This window comes from Myotis daubentonii, chromosome 2, assembly GCF_963259705.1.
Source record: "Myotis daubentonii chromosome 2, mMyoDau2.1, whole genome shotgun sequence".
In the NCBI taxonomy this organism is placed as follows: Eukaryota; Metazoa; Chordata; class Mammalia; order Chiroptera; family Vespertilionidae; genus Myotis; species Myotis daubentonii.
Genome location: NC_081841.1, coordinates 99,585,807 through 99,599,501, shown reverse-complemented (window position 1 = coordinate 99,599,501; position 13,695 = coordinate 99,585,807). Strand labels below are relative to the sequence as shown.

At 55.8% G+C, this 13,695-nt stretch overlaps 1 protein-coding gene across 28 annotated transcripts in view; it reads right to left on the bottom strand.

Moving 5' to 3' along the window:
* Nucleotides 1–248: 248 nt before the first annotated feature.
* The window catches only part of CACNA1C (calcium voltage-gated channel subunit alpha1 C), a 616,430-nt gene continuing 602,983 nt past the window's right edge, over nucleotides 249–13,695 (bottom strand). For all 28 annotated transcript variants that reach the window (XM_059683972.1, XM_059683989.1, XM_059683990.1 and 25 more), the window contains 6 exons: nucleotides 12,710–13,062; nucleotides 9,474–9,602; nucleotides 5,621–5,724; nucleotides 5,194–5,297; nucleotides 2,755–3,090; nucleotides 249–788 (listed from right to left, as the gene is read on the bottom strand). In XM_059683972.1, coding sequence (XP_059539955.1) covers nucleotides 486–788; nucleotides 2,755–3,090; nucleotides 5,194–5,297; nucleotides 5,621–5,724; nucleotides 9,474–9,602; nucleotides 12,710–13,062 — 1,329 coding nt within the window. In that variant the 3' untranslated portion in view covers nucleotides 249–485. The remainder of the gene's footprint in view (nucleotides 789–2,754; nucleotides 3,091–5,193; nucleotides 5,298–5,620; nucleotides 5,725–9,473; nucleotides 9,603–12,709; nucleotides 13,063–13,695) is intronic.

Here is a 13,695-nt window from a genome sequence, read left to right as displayed (position 1 = left end):
CAGTGAGGCTCGTACACAATATGTGCAAAATGATTTTTGTACAAGCAAAGTTGAAAGACACCCGTTTGACAAAGGTCCTTTTCGGTGGGGGCTACCACAGGAAGCTGAGGGTCTCTTTTGTGCCCAAGGTGAAGGCTGGTTCCTGGCACAGGGCTTGCAAAACCACAGGAGAGCAGGTGGCCTTCTCTCGCTCCCTCCCTGACTCTTCCTCCTCCTCCTCCTCCTCCTCCTCCTCCTCCTCCTCCTCCTCCTCCTCCTCCTCCTCCTCACCACTCTACCCCCTTGGACACAAACTGGGGTTGCTGCTTTTCTTCCCCCCAAAAAGCTGACTCTCCACACCACCCAACTCTGTGTCTTGTCCCAACGAAATGAATGAAGACGCTGTTCCGTTAACTCCAGGTCACGAGAACAGTGAGGCACTTCTGAAACGAACCCTTTAGGAACATTGAGACAAATAAAAAACCCATCATCTCCCAGCCCAGCTCCTACAGGCTGCTGACGTAGGCTCTGCTGTCCTGCAGCTCCTCCTCGCTCCTCTGAGGCTCCTGGCTGGGCCCACAGGGCCCGGGCTCCTCGCCCCCTGCTCTGTCCTGCCCCTGGTCCCTGCAGTTAACAAAAGGTAATAGGGTGCCGTTGGGGCTCTGCTGGGCGCCCCCACTGAGGATGTTGTCTGCAGCGTTCTCCATCTCCTCGATGGTCATGTCGCAGGCGTCAGCCAGCTCCTGGGTTGTGACCTCGATAAACTTGGGATCTTGGGCAAACTGCCCCAGTCCTTCCGAAATCAAGACCTGAAGGGGGGAGGGCCATGAGGAAAAACCAAAGAGGAACATTATTCCTGCAGCTCAACTCTTCTGTTTAGGGTTAGAGCAAAGGACTTCTGACTGGAAACTTCAGGAGTGTGTGCGTGTGTGAGTGCGTGAGTGTGTGGTGGGTGCGCAGAGGAAAGGAGTGAGATTCAGGATGTACAGGCTGGCGGAGAGAGCTTTGGGCTGGGGTACTCAACAACTGTTACAAATACATGAAAACCTGGCTCACCGAGGGGCTGCAGGGGGTAGTCTCACAGCAGAGGGTTCTACCCTCTGCCCTTGTCTTTTCTCCTCCCTGGCGTCCCATATCATTCTCTCCGAGAAACCTTCATTCTCTTTTGGTGAAACTGTTTTGCCCACTGCCCGTCGCCTGTCTGTGGTGCGGCTCCTGAGTAAGGACTATGCAAGCTCCGCGCTTGGCCCTGCCTCCTCTTCTGCCTCTGCTGGGAAGGGCCAGCGGGCAAAGCCAAAGCTCCTGCCCCCTCCCCCTAGAGGCTGCTTCCGTGACCGGTGTGGGGAGTCACCCGTGGGCCAGTGGGCAGGGGAAGCAGTGGAGGGAAGTGCGGAACACTTTTCTCCAAGTTCTGTTAGCCCTGCTCCCCCCTTACTCTTTATCTTGCGTAATGTTTCTTCATCGCTCCACCCTTCCCAGCATGCTTAATATCTGTCTTTCCTCACCGCCACGTGAGCTCATCAGAGCAGAAACCCTATTCCTTAGAGGTGGCCCCTCTAGAACACAGTCTACACATGGCAGGTGCTCAGCGGAGATGTGTGGCCCGAATAAGAGGCAACCAAGCCCCTGCAAGCACAGGGCTTGAGAGGTAGAGGGCACTTGGGAAGTCATCTGGTTTCGTTCCCCACCTCCTGAGACAGCCTGACGACTGGACAGGCATCGTCTCTGCTTGCACATGTCAAGTGATGGGGCTCCCTGTTTCACAGGAAAGCCCTCATTTTGGAAAGATCGCCTTGTGTTAGCTAGTCTGCCTGTCAGGTTGGTCCAGGTGCGCCAGCCCTGCATTGAAGACCTCTTGTCCAGGACCCAGAAGCCTTCCAGGATGGAGGTGCCTGTCAGGGCTTCTTTATTTTAGTCCTCACCCGAGGATATGTTTTTATTTTTAGAGTGAGTGGAAGGGAGGGAGAGAGAGAGAGAAACATTGATATGAGAGAGAAGCATCAATTGATTGCCTCCCATATGCACCCGGACTGGGGAGTGAACCCACAACCCTCTGGTGTATGGGACGACTTGCCAACCGGCCAGCGCGGCATATTACGGCTTCGTTAGTCGTCACCACCTATCTAGGTTTACTTTCCGAATTCCCTCAACCGGTTCTCATACAAAGTGGTTCCTAGGAACCTTGCCAACCCAGTCACCCTCCTTTGGGACTGTTCCAATTTGCCAGCGGTGCCCTGAGATCTGGTGCCAGGGTGGCAATTGGTGGTCTGACCAGGGCAGAGCAGGGTGGGCCCGAAGGTGCTCTTGTTCTAGACTAGAGGCTCTCAACCCTGGCTGGGAATTAGAATCATCTAAAGAGTTTTTAAAAACACCCATTTACTTGGTCATAGGTTTCCAACCCCCGCAGGTTATTCTATGAGCGACCAGGCTCGGGAGTCAGACCTGACTCTGTGCACACAGGCAGCCCACGCTCACGGCCGGGGCGGACAGCACGCCCGGTGTGTGGTGAAGCCCGCAGCTTTCTCCGCTTCACTGGCCTGTGGTAGGGACGTGCACTGTTTCTCCCTCCCCCTGCGTCAGCCCAGCCCCCACAGAAGTCCAGAACTGCCTGCCTGCCACATCCTGCTGCCGGCTCTGGCTGTGAGGGCCTTTCAGGCCAGGAGACTGACTGCAGTCCACTTGGGAGAGAGCCGGTACCCCCTTCGTGATCTCCATGCAAAGTGCCTTCTGCCTGGGGCCTTTCCTCCCCCTGTCTGCCGTGCTCGGGTCACTTACTGCTTCCACCAGACTGCTGGCACTGCCGTGGAACTGCCTGCCCCAGGCCCCGGCCTGGCTGGGCACAGTGAGGGACACCGGCCGGGCTCTCCGCGTGGCGCTGCTGCCCCCCTCGCAGGGTGTGGGCTCCCCCGCCCAGGAGCTGCAGTGGACGGATGGGAAGCTGCTGTTGAGTTTCTCGGTGGACTCAGTTCCTTCCAGCCGAAGGGTGGGGATGGGCTGCGGGGGCCAGCCTCGGCTGCTGGGCGTGGCCGGCGGGGTGGCACACGGCCGGGGGAACGTGGTGGGAGAATGGCTTCTCTGGAGGAGGGGGCTCAGGCCCGCCACTGCCAATGCCTGTGGACACACAAGGGGCACGGGTTACGGGAATGGTCAGGCCGGAGGCAGGCCTCTCGGCAGCGACTGCTTCCAGCTGGTCCCAGCTGCCTGGAGCTCATACACCACCATGTCACCCGTCTGAATCCTCCCTCATCAAGACCCAGTGTACACTGCACCCGTCCTAAAACGCATTTCCTGATGACCGCAGTCTGAAGTAACCCTGTCTCCTCTAAACTCCAAAAGTTGTGACAGACTGGAGTCACGGTCACCTGGCCATCAGCACTGGCCCTGCCCCATCAGCTGCGAATTCTCCCCCTTTGGCTTCCTTGTCAGTTGACTGGAGAGGATGTGCCTGGGTCACCTGTACAACCACACACAGTGCCCACTGTCTCCCTGCCCTTCGGGCTGGGCTGATGTGAGGTCCAAGTGAAGGAGGGTCTGTGCAAAAGGGCACTGTGCGTCCACAGAGCTAGACAAAACCAGGGCTTACTGTTTCAGTTTTTACAGTTAATCTGGCTGTTAATGATGTCTTGCCAATCTCTAGCTCACCTTGTTTTTGAACTACTGTTCAGATCTCACACTGTATTGTGATTGAACTATTTACACGCTGTGCCCTCTGCCCCCCTGGTGCGTGAGTGCCCTGAGGGTGGGTCGTGGTCCCCAGGTGACCTGCTGCAAGGCCTGCTCTGATGTGCTGCATCCACGGGGCAGTGGCAGTGTGGGGGAGAGCCCAGCCCGAGAGGCAGAGAGAAGGGGGCACTGCCATGTGGGTGGGAGGTAGTAGAAAGGCATAAAGGGAGAATGTAAGTGAAGAGCAGTTTCTTGCCTTCCAGAATGATCGAACAGATGAGTGAAATAAACTTCCAGAAACCCTTGAAACTATGACATACAGCGTCCTCCTAGCCTGCCAGCCTCCCCTGGCCACTGCTCTTGATGGTCCCCAGCCTGGGCCCTTGGGCCCTGGAGATACTATGCATGTGGGCAATGCCACGCAGGCTAAGCAAAACAGTGCATTTCTTTAAGCTGAAATAGTGTCAACTTAGCCAAGTTACACTGGCCATCTTATCTATATAATAAAGCCTAAGCAACCGTTATGGCAGAACGACCAGAACAACCGGTTGCTATGATGCGCAATGACCACCAGGGGGCAGATGCTCAACGCAGGAGCTGTCCCCTGGTGGTCAGTGTGCTCCCATGGGGGAGCACCGCTCAGCCAGAAGCTGGGCTCATGGCTGGCTAGTGCAGCGGCAGTGGCGGGAGCAGTGGGCTGAGTGGTAAGGAGCAGCAAGTAGGTGGGCGGTAAGGAGTGAGGGGTCCCAGACTGCAAGAGGGCGCAGGCCAGGCTGAGGGACCTCCCCGTACAGTGCACGAATTTCATGGGCCTCTAGTGCAGATCATAAACTTTAATCAGCCATTGAATGCCTTTGTAAAAAAAAAAAAAAAAGGAAATCATATGCCTGTGGTAAGGGAGTGCATAATTAAAGAGGTAAAAGTTTAGGAAACTCTAGGTTACAGCCTAATTTTTCTGGAGGTAAGAGACTGCCTTAGATAACTCTTTGAGGAATCCATTAGTTCTGAGATACTAAGAGCACTTTTGATGCTCTTTGGATTTTACACCGCCGAGCCATCCGTGCTAAAAGAAAAAGGTCAACAGTCAACTCTCCCTGGACCGTTTTCCTGGGATAGCACGCCCTACTCCTGACCATGTGGCTGGCTGGTTCTCCGATCATTTCTGTATTTCAGTGGATGGATTTTTGTGCCGCTCAATTTCCAGGTGTCTTGCAACTATAGGTAGAGCCACATCTGCTTGAGTGCCCTATGGTGTAAGCTAATGTCTTGGGGGTGGGGGTGGGGGACACCTGAGCCACTGTAAGAAGAAAGCTCAGGTGGATCCTGGGACGGTGTGGGGAGCTCCTGCTCACCAGTATTTCCTAGGTCTCCACCGTGGGAAAGGACAGGCTTTGTTCAGGCTCTCGTTTGGGTAGAAAAAGCCCCTCCCCTGGGGGCTGCTAGGCCAGGGGTGGGGGTGCAGCTGTGGTCTGAGACAGGGAAGACTGGTGTCTTGGGGACTTTGTCTAGCCTACTGGGGGGTGGCAGTGGCCTGTCCAAAGTGTGAGCTACCTGGTGATGAACCAGATGCAAGGGCAGGACTGTCTTCTGAGAGATGTCTCCTCCTTGATTCTTCTGTCGCTTCAGACATTCGAGGTGGAAGGAGGCCCTCCGACCTGCAAAGGAGCCCAAGAACCGGCATCAGAGCCAGGAAAGGAGACGGGGTCTGTGCCGACTCGGGCCAGGGAGGGAAGAGGTCTGGATACACCTCCTCTTTCCCCTTCATCTTTCTCTGACGCATACCACGCAGCTTAAGTCCAAGCCCGATGCCAACAAGCCCTGCCCTTGGGTTCCCTCTCCCTGCTTTGGAAATCTGCCCAGCCCACTGCGTGGGGTTGTTAGAGCCAGGCCGCCATGGTTTCTGTCACCCTGAGTGCCTGACCAGTCACCTGAGGTGCCCACTGGCTGACACATCTGAGGGCGAGGCACGTGGGCTTACCCAGGGAGGCCGAGCGGAGGAAGCCCCTCTTTGGAGATTGCCGGGTGTCCCTCCTGTCCTCTGGCGGTGCCAACTGCCGGCTTTCCTCATCCTGGTAGGAGAGCCTGGAACAGAGAACTCCTGGGGCTTGCTCCTGGAGGCTGAGACATGCACCCCACAGGGACAGCTGCCACCCCAGAAGGCAGTTTCCTTTGCTTCTCAGGGAAGGGAGCCCCCACTTTGTGCTCCCAGGAAGGTTTGGGGAGGGGCAGCAGGGATGCTCTGAGCCCCGCACCTCTGATCAGAGGCAGTGAGGGCGCTCTTGGGTCAAAGTTGTCGAGAAAATTGGGAAAAAATTCTAGGCCCACAAGGTTCTTTCCAGGCATGGCCCGGGCTCCTCTCGTCCACATGCTGATGCTCTTTTCCAGGACTAGTCCCCACTTCACCCCAACTCCCCACCCCTTTTTCCCTGGCCTGCCCTCCCCTGCATCAGCACGGGCTCCACACAATCACCCCGCGCACAGCAGAGCTGTCACGGACCCGGGGCATCAAGTCAGTGGTTCCTAAGCCTTTCTGATGGAACTCACAGGCACACACACACACACACACACACACACACACACACACACACACACACACACACGACTGAACTAAACATCATGAACCACACTCACCATCATGCTCCGCACTCTGACACCTTCCATTCTACTTTAGTCCATTCTATTTCTTTTAAAATGTCCGTTGCAGTCCACTAAGTTGACTGCACTGCCCCTGGTGGACACAACTGTCGCTCTGAGGTTGCATTCCAACCCTGTCCTTTTACAGAGGAGGCCACCGGCTCTGCTCCTCTGGGACCCGCGTCCTCGGAGGCAGAGACCAAGTGCCTTTCTGCTCCTGGCCCCTGACGTCCAGCATCTGCAGATGTTCAGGCAAGTTTTTGAACCAAAACCTCTAAGCCAATGGTTCTCAACCTTCCTAATGCCGGACCCTTTAATACAGTTCCTCATGTTGTGGTGACCCCCAACCATAAAATTATTTTCATTGCTACTTCATAACTGTAATTTTGCTACTGTTATGAATCGTAATGTAAATATCTGATAAGCAGGATGTATTTTCATTGTTACAAATTGAACATAATTAAAGCATAGTGATTAATCACAAAAACAATATGTAATTATAGATGTGTTTTCCGATGGTCTTAGGCGACCCCTGTGAAAGGGTTGTTCAACCCCCAAAGGGGTTCCGACCCACAGGTTGAGAACCGCTGCTCTAAGCCTTTCCTCTCGTTCTCAGCTTGGTAAGCCCTCCCTATTATATCTTCTTAAACAAATCGTACCCATTCTTGAGGACCCAGCTTCTGTTTGACCTTGTGCCTGGTGCCTGTTATAACCACCTTGACTTGGACCTTTTCAGAATGCCTGTACTCCTCACAGTTGTACCACTCTGTGAGCAATTAGTTAGAACATCTCTGTCATTTTCCTCTTCGGAGATCATCTTAGCTTCCTAACGAGTTTGCAGACTCTCCTAGAGTGCGGAAGCCAGTTTAACCATGATCTAGCAGAGCACTCTATGAGAGCCAAAATAGATGGAACATATGCTTTTCCTGATTTCCAAACTATGTGACCATGTACTGTATTAATTTGCATTCTCTAAAAATCTAAAGGCTAAAAGGGCTGGCCCTTCCTTTTTATAAAGTGCTTTCAGGAAAGCCTTTAAAACAATGCATCTTAAACTTTTTGAATGCAACCCACACTCATAAATACATCTTATGGGACTCTGCAAACATATACGTTGGCAATTAAGCAAATGTTTCACAAAATGATACTTACCTTTGTGACATTGGATGTTATTTTATGTCCTCTTATGTCCTAGTCTGTGCTATCATGTACTATGCTTCCTTTTAAAAGTGCTGATCATAACAAAGTAAATGTCACAACCTCCTAATTGGTCTAGATCTGCAGTTAAAAAACCCTTAAAAAATTCCAGCTCTGACAAAAATCTCAGCCACCATTTGCGAACAGTGCCCTCTGCTGGCAGCTTTATTATAAGTAGTTTCACAAATGTTTGTTTACTGGTCAATATGTGTATGTGCGTAACTGAGTCTCACTATAAAATACTAGAGGCCCAGTGCACAAAAATTTGTGCACTCGGGGGGGAGGGGGGGGGTCCATCAGCCCGGCCTGTGCCCTCTCGCAGTCTGGGACCCCTCGGGAGATAACGACCTGCTGGCTTAGGCCTGCTCCCAGGTGGCAGAGGGCAGGCCCAATCCCTAGGTGCAGCCCCTGGTTGGGCTCAGAGCAGGGCCGATTGGGGAGTTGGGGCGCCACCCCCTGTCATGCACAGAGCAGGGTGGATTGGGAGGTTGCGATGCCACCCTCAGTCACGCTCAGAGTAGGGCTGATTGGGGGGTTGGGGCACTGCCCCTGTCACACTCAAGGCAGAGTTGATGGGGAGGTTGTGGCACCACCCCCTGTCACGCACAGAGCAGGGCCCATCAGGGGGTTGGGGAGCTCCCCCCTGTCACGCACAGAGCAGGGCCCATCAGGGGGTTGGGGAGCTCCCCCCTGTCACTCACGGAGTAGACCCGATAGGGGAGTTGGCACACTGCCCCCTGTCACACACAGAGCAGGGCGGATCAGGGGGTTGGGGCGCCGCCCTCTATCACCCACAGAGCAGGGCCCATCAGGGGGTTGGGGCGCCACCACTGTCACACTCAGGGCAGGGCCGATGGGGAGGTTATGGCTCTACCCTGTCACACACAGAGCAGGGCCCGTGGGGGGGGGGGGCATTGGGGCGCCGCCCTCTATCACCCACAGAGCAGGGCTGATAGGGAGGTTGTGGCCCTGCCCCCTGTCACACACAGAGCTGCAGGGCGATCAGGGGGTTTGGGCGCTGCCCTGTCACACTGATCCCGGTGCCGGGAGGCCTCTCAGCTCCGCTGATCCCAGTGCTGGGAGGCATACTACCCTTTTACTATATAGGATAGAGGCCTGGTGCACGGGTGGGGGCCGGCTGGTTTGCCCTGAAGGGTGTCCTGGATCAGGGTGGGGGTCCCCACTCGGGTGCCTGGCCAGCCTGGATGAGCGGATGATGGCTGTTTGCAGCTGGTCACACACCCTTCAGGGTGGGGGTCCCCACTGGGGTGCCTGGCCAGTCTGGGTGAGGGGCTGAGGGCTGTTTTCAGGCTGGGACTGAAGCTCCCAACTGCTCCTTTTTTTCTTTTTTCTTTTTTTTTTATTGTTTGCCAGCTTTAGCTCTGAGGCTCCAGCTCTTAGGCCTCCGCTCCTGAAAGCAGGTATCTGGTTTGTTTCGGTTCTCGAAACTCTGTATCAACTCCAGCTCTGAGATCCCAGCCAGCTGAAAGCTGGTTTCTGGGGTTTTGTTTAGCCTATATTTGTTACAATGTTTGAAACTGCAAGCTCAGAGGCCTGCAGTGGCAGGTGGGGAACGTTGGTTTCCTCCGTCACTGAAGCAAGCAAGCCTCATGTTAGTTTCAAGCTGCCTGGCTGCCGGCCGCCATCTTGGCTGACAGTTAATTTGCATATTGCCCTGATTAGCCAATGGGAAGGGTAGCGGTCGTATGCCAATTACCATGTTTCTCTTTTATTAGTGTAGATATTTATTCGTTGTTTAGAAGTTTTTTTCTGAAAGCACTGTATTGTAGGAAGGGCCAAGCTAACCAGGGGATTGTGTGTGTCTGTGTGGGTCTGGGGCTTCTGTCCCTAACGAGGTGACAGCTGCCTTGCAGGCGCTCTTCTGACATGTGACCTCTTTCCCCTTCCAGATCTCTTCCAGAGGAGGGGCCCCAGGGCCTGCCTTTCACCCAGACCCCTCTACACACGCGGGCCCGCGGGGCAGAGGCCACAGGGCTCACTTGTCTGTGGAGACCAGGCTGGGCTCACTGCAGTACTCCGCGTCGTCACCCATCTGCACGTCATAGGTCTCGTCCTGAGAAAACTCCTCCCGACACACCATGGCTATCTGGCTCTCCCGGGAGTGGCACCTAAAGTGTCCAAGATGGAGAAAAAATCAGAAACTGCCCGCCCCCTCCCCTTCCTCAGCAGTACGGCATCACACGCATGTGTGCACGCGCTCACACACAGCAGCCAGGCCCCGCTTGCGACCGATCGAGGAGGAAGCGCAGGACTGGGGTTGAGGTTCCATGTGGGAAGAGGGTTAGGACAGGGGGACCTGAGTTCTGACCCCATTCAATTACCCTCTGGCATCAGTGACTGAGGCCATCCCAAGCCTCAGGATCCCTTCAATAAAACTGGAATAACATATGCCCTGCCTGACCCAGAGGCTTGTTGTGAAGAGCAAATGAAGCAACACACGAGATGGTGCTTGGGAAGGAGGAGAGGATCAGCCTTTAAGGAAGGGTCCCGGGCTGCACTGATGGAGGGGGGTGGCCGCTGAGCGTGCTGCCCCTTCCCTTCACTAGAGGCAGTGGGCCTTTGGGCATTTGTTGGGCAGAGCTGAGAGGTCCTGGTGTCATGTTTGGCATTGGCTCCCTGGAGTGCAGGCACGGAGAAGGCTCAGAGAGCGGTTTTGTGCTTCTAAGCCAGTGATGGAGAACCTATGACACGCGTGTCAGAGGTGACACGCGAACTCATTTTTTTGGTTGATATTTCTTTGTTAAATGGCATTTAAATATATAAAATAAATATCAAAAATAGAAGTCTTTGTTTTACTATGGTTGCAAATATCCAAAAATTTCTATATGTGACACGGCACCAGAGTTAAGTTAGGGCTTTTCAAAATGCTGACACGCCGAGCTCAAAAGGTTCGCCATCACTGGTCTAAGCAGAGGGGAGTGTGCCTGAGGCCCTGCCGAGCTGAGTCTCCATGGAGCTGGCAGCACACATCCCTGCCACGCTATGTGGGCCTGGGGTCCTACCGCCTTCCCTCGGCCAGCCTTCTGCTCTCCTCCTTGCACCTTCCTTAGCTCCCTTTCCTGCCTGTGCCGGGCTCAGTAGCCCCTCCATCATTCTTCCTCTAGATCAGGGGTCCTCAAACTACGGTCGGCGGGCCACATGCGGCCCGCTGAAAACATTTACCCGGCCTGCCGGGTGTTTTTGCCGCCGCTGCCTGTCCTGTTTAGCAGCCGACTCGTCCCGGGCCCACAGTGTGCATGTGTGGAATGTCTGCGGGACAGTGAACTGGCCCTCTGTTTAAAACGTTTGAGGAACTCTGCTCTAGATCCAGAAAGCCAGGGCCCGCGTTATCCTCAGACTCATGAGGTGTCAGAGAAACATCCCCCTTCATCCTCAGAACTGAGTGCTGGGTCAGCACCCCAGCTCTGGCCCTGGGACTGAGCGCAGTTGTCTGGGGGAGGCCCTCACCGGTGGCTGCCCACCCCACAGTCCCAGGCTCTGAATGGGGTGGGAAGAGAGGGACAGGGAGGGAGCTTTGGTGAGGCACACGGGATGCGCCGGACACAGGGAATGGCAGCAGGCAGGCAACACCACTCCTCAGGGGCCACTGTGTGCCAGGTGTGCTGGTCTGTCCCTAGCAAAAGCAAGGCCAGTGCCGGAGCCACCTCAGCCCTGAGCTGTGACACAAAGGACAAGGTCCCAGAGCTGGAACTTTGGTTAAGTTGTCCCTCTTCACAATTTGAAACTTACTGTCCTGACTGTTGTTTTTCCCAACTGTGATGGGAGGTGGGAGCTGAGATTTAGAGAGCGCTTACTATGTGCTAGGCACTGTGATCCTGTTTCCCTAACAGATGGATCTGTGGGGAGAGGAAGAAATCCCCAATGTCCCTCCCTACCTCCTCTCTAAAGTGATTTTTACCTTCCTTACTTAATACAGAACAAAGTCTCATATGAAAATTCCCTTTGAAGGAGGGGTTAGTTTACACTGAGACGCTAGTGATGAACACAGCAAGCCTTCCTTAGAGGATAAGGGGAGCAGGGAGAAGATGGTACTAGGACTGAGTCCCTGAAGGACATAGGAAGGGGGGAGGGTTGCAGAAAAGGGAGGGGCTGCCAAGACAGCTTGGGCCAGCCACCTGGACGTTGACATCCTTCTGTGCAAACCAGCCTTTCTGATCAGCACACCAAACCAGGGCTCACACACAGCCCTGTAGCTAGAAGGCACCAGTGTGAGTGGGCAGGACTCACCCAGCACTGCTTGGGTGGTGAGCCAGCTAATCTTAGGCAGCAATGTAGACGGATGGCCACTTGACTTGTCTGCCATCAGTCACTGGTAAGTGGCCAGGCCATGTGGACGTACAAGTGTGCGGCTGGTTCCTTAAAGGAAAGCAGCTCAGGACACATGCCCATGGATTGAGAAAGACGCTGGGACATTTCAATTTTTCTGACCTCAAGGGCAGAAAAGGAGACTGGCCCAAGAACCTGGCATGCTGGGATCTGCCGCCCGGCTCTGGGAGAGCAGTACATCTAAGGGCGAGGTGGCAAGGTGCAGATGCGCGGCCTCTCCCATCGGCCTGGGGAGCCAGAGCTGCCCACATAGGCAGGCAGACCCTCTAGGCCAGGCTGGGCTCCCAGAGGCCCAGAGCATGGCAGCAGGGACAGGCTATCCCAGCACCGCGCCCTGGAGCACCAGGGAGCAGAGCACAGGGAGAAAGAGCCGGTCAGGAGGTGGGAGGTGCAGTCAAGACCAGGAATGACGCTACCCTGGGACAGATGAGCATCTGCTACAGCGAAGGGCCTCCTGCCACCAAGAGGCCCCTCCCTGGAGGGGTGAGAAGGGTAGAAAGAGGAGGCGGTAACTTCGTTCCCCTCCCACTTGGGGAACGGTGTCTGTAGTGTAGCCAGGATGCAAACATCTTGGGGCTGAGAGGCCAGGGCCTCTGCATGGGCGGGGCTGGGCCCAGAGCACAGAGCAGGCTCTGCCAGAGGCGTGCTCCTCAGGACACTTGCTGGCAGTGGGGCCACGCGCCTTCCCTGAGCATGGCTGCCACATGTAGTCAGGGCAGGACCTGGGAGGTGGCCTGCACCCTGCTCTCTCCCTGGATCACGGGGCAGCAGCGTCCACCCCAGCATGAGGGGTGAGTGCAGGCCGGGGGGCCAGACTCTCCTCCCTGACCCCTCTGAGCTGGAGTGTGTGAGGCCCTGCAGGGCCCTGGGTGCCCGCCCGCCTGCTTACCTCTTGGAGCTGAGCTTCCATGCTGCCTCCTGCACCCGGATGGCGGGAGACAAGGGGGGCCCATGGCCCTCCACGGCGATGACGGAGCTGGGGTAGCGGGTGGGGCGGGGAAAGCGGCCCAGGGCAGTGTTGTTGGCGTTGTTGATGTTGGCATTGGAGCCAGTGGATGAGTAGCTGCTGGGGGTGAAGGTGGAGTCCACCAGTTTCTCATGGGACGGGGACTCGGTGTCGCCTGGGCTGTTGGTGGCCTTGTTGATGTGCAGCGGGCGCTGAGTGGTGAAGGTCTGGGGGAAGGTGCTCCGGCTGTCGCTTTGGTAGTAGCTGACGTGGTTGCCGAACAGGCCACCGGCCCTCTGCAGGCAAGACAGGAGGGGTGGGTGGAGGAGGACGCCTCCGCAGCAACCTCTCCTCCACAGCCACCCCAAGGGAAGTTGTCTGCCCTCTGAGAGCACAGCCACACAGGGCAGCACGTGGCGGGCGGGGAGTCTTCACCCACGTGGCCTGGCAGCTGGAGTGGCAGGGACCCATCAGTCCCCTCTGGAAGGGCTGGGGGAATAGTGAGGGACAGGACATCCTGTGGGAGCCAGCCAGGCTGGGCAGCCGCTGCCCGGGGAGTTTCTAATGAGCCTGTGGAAGACTGGGGTTGAGTTCAAGGATGAACCTAGCGTGCCCAGCCTCCCCTGCACCTGGGAGGGGTGGCAGCTGAGGCGCTGCGAGGTCTGAGGGGCGGGGAAGGGCCGGAGGCTCCAACAAGATTTAAAAATGGAACTCCATCTGGCTCACTGGGCTAGAAACTGTGTTAGCCAAAGGCTTTGAAAGTAAAGATGATGGATTTACTACCTCTATTATATTATGGCCTCCTTTCCTGTGTGTGTGGGGGGGAGGGGGGGGTGGCGGGGGGGGGGGGGGCGGGGGGGGCGTGTCTTAGAGATTTCAGATCTGGAACCGGGCTCATGCCCAGCATTCTTTCCTTGTCCTGGGCAAGT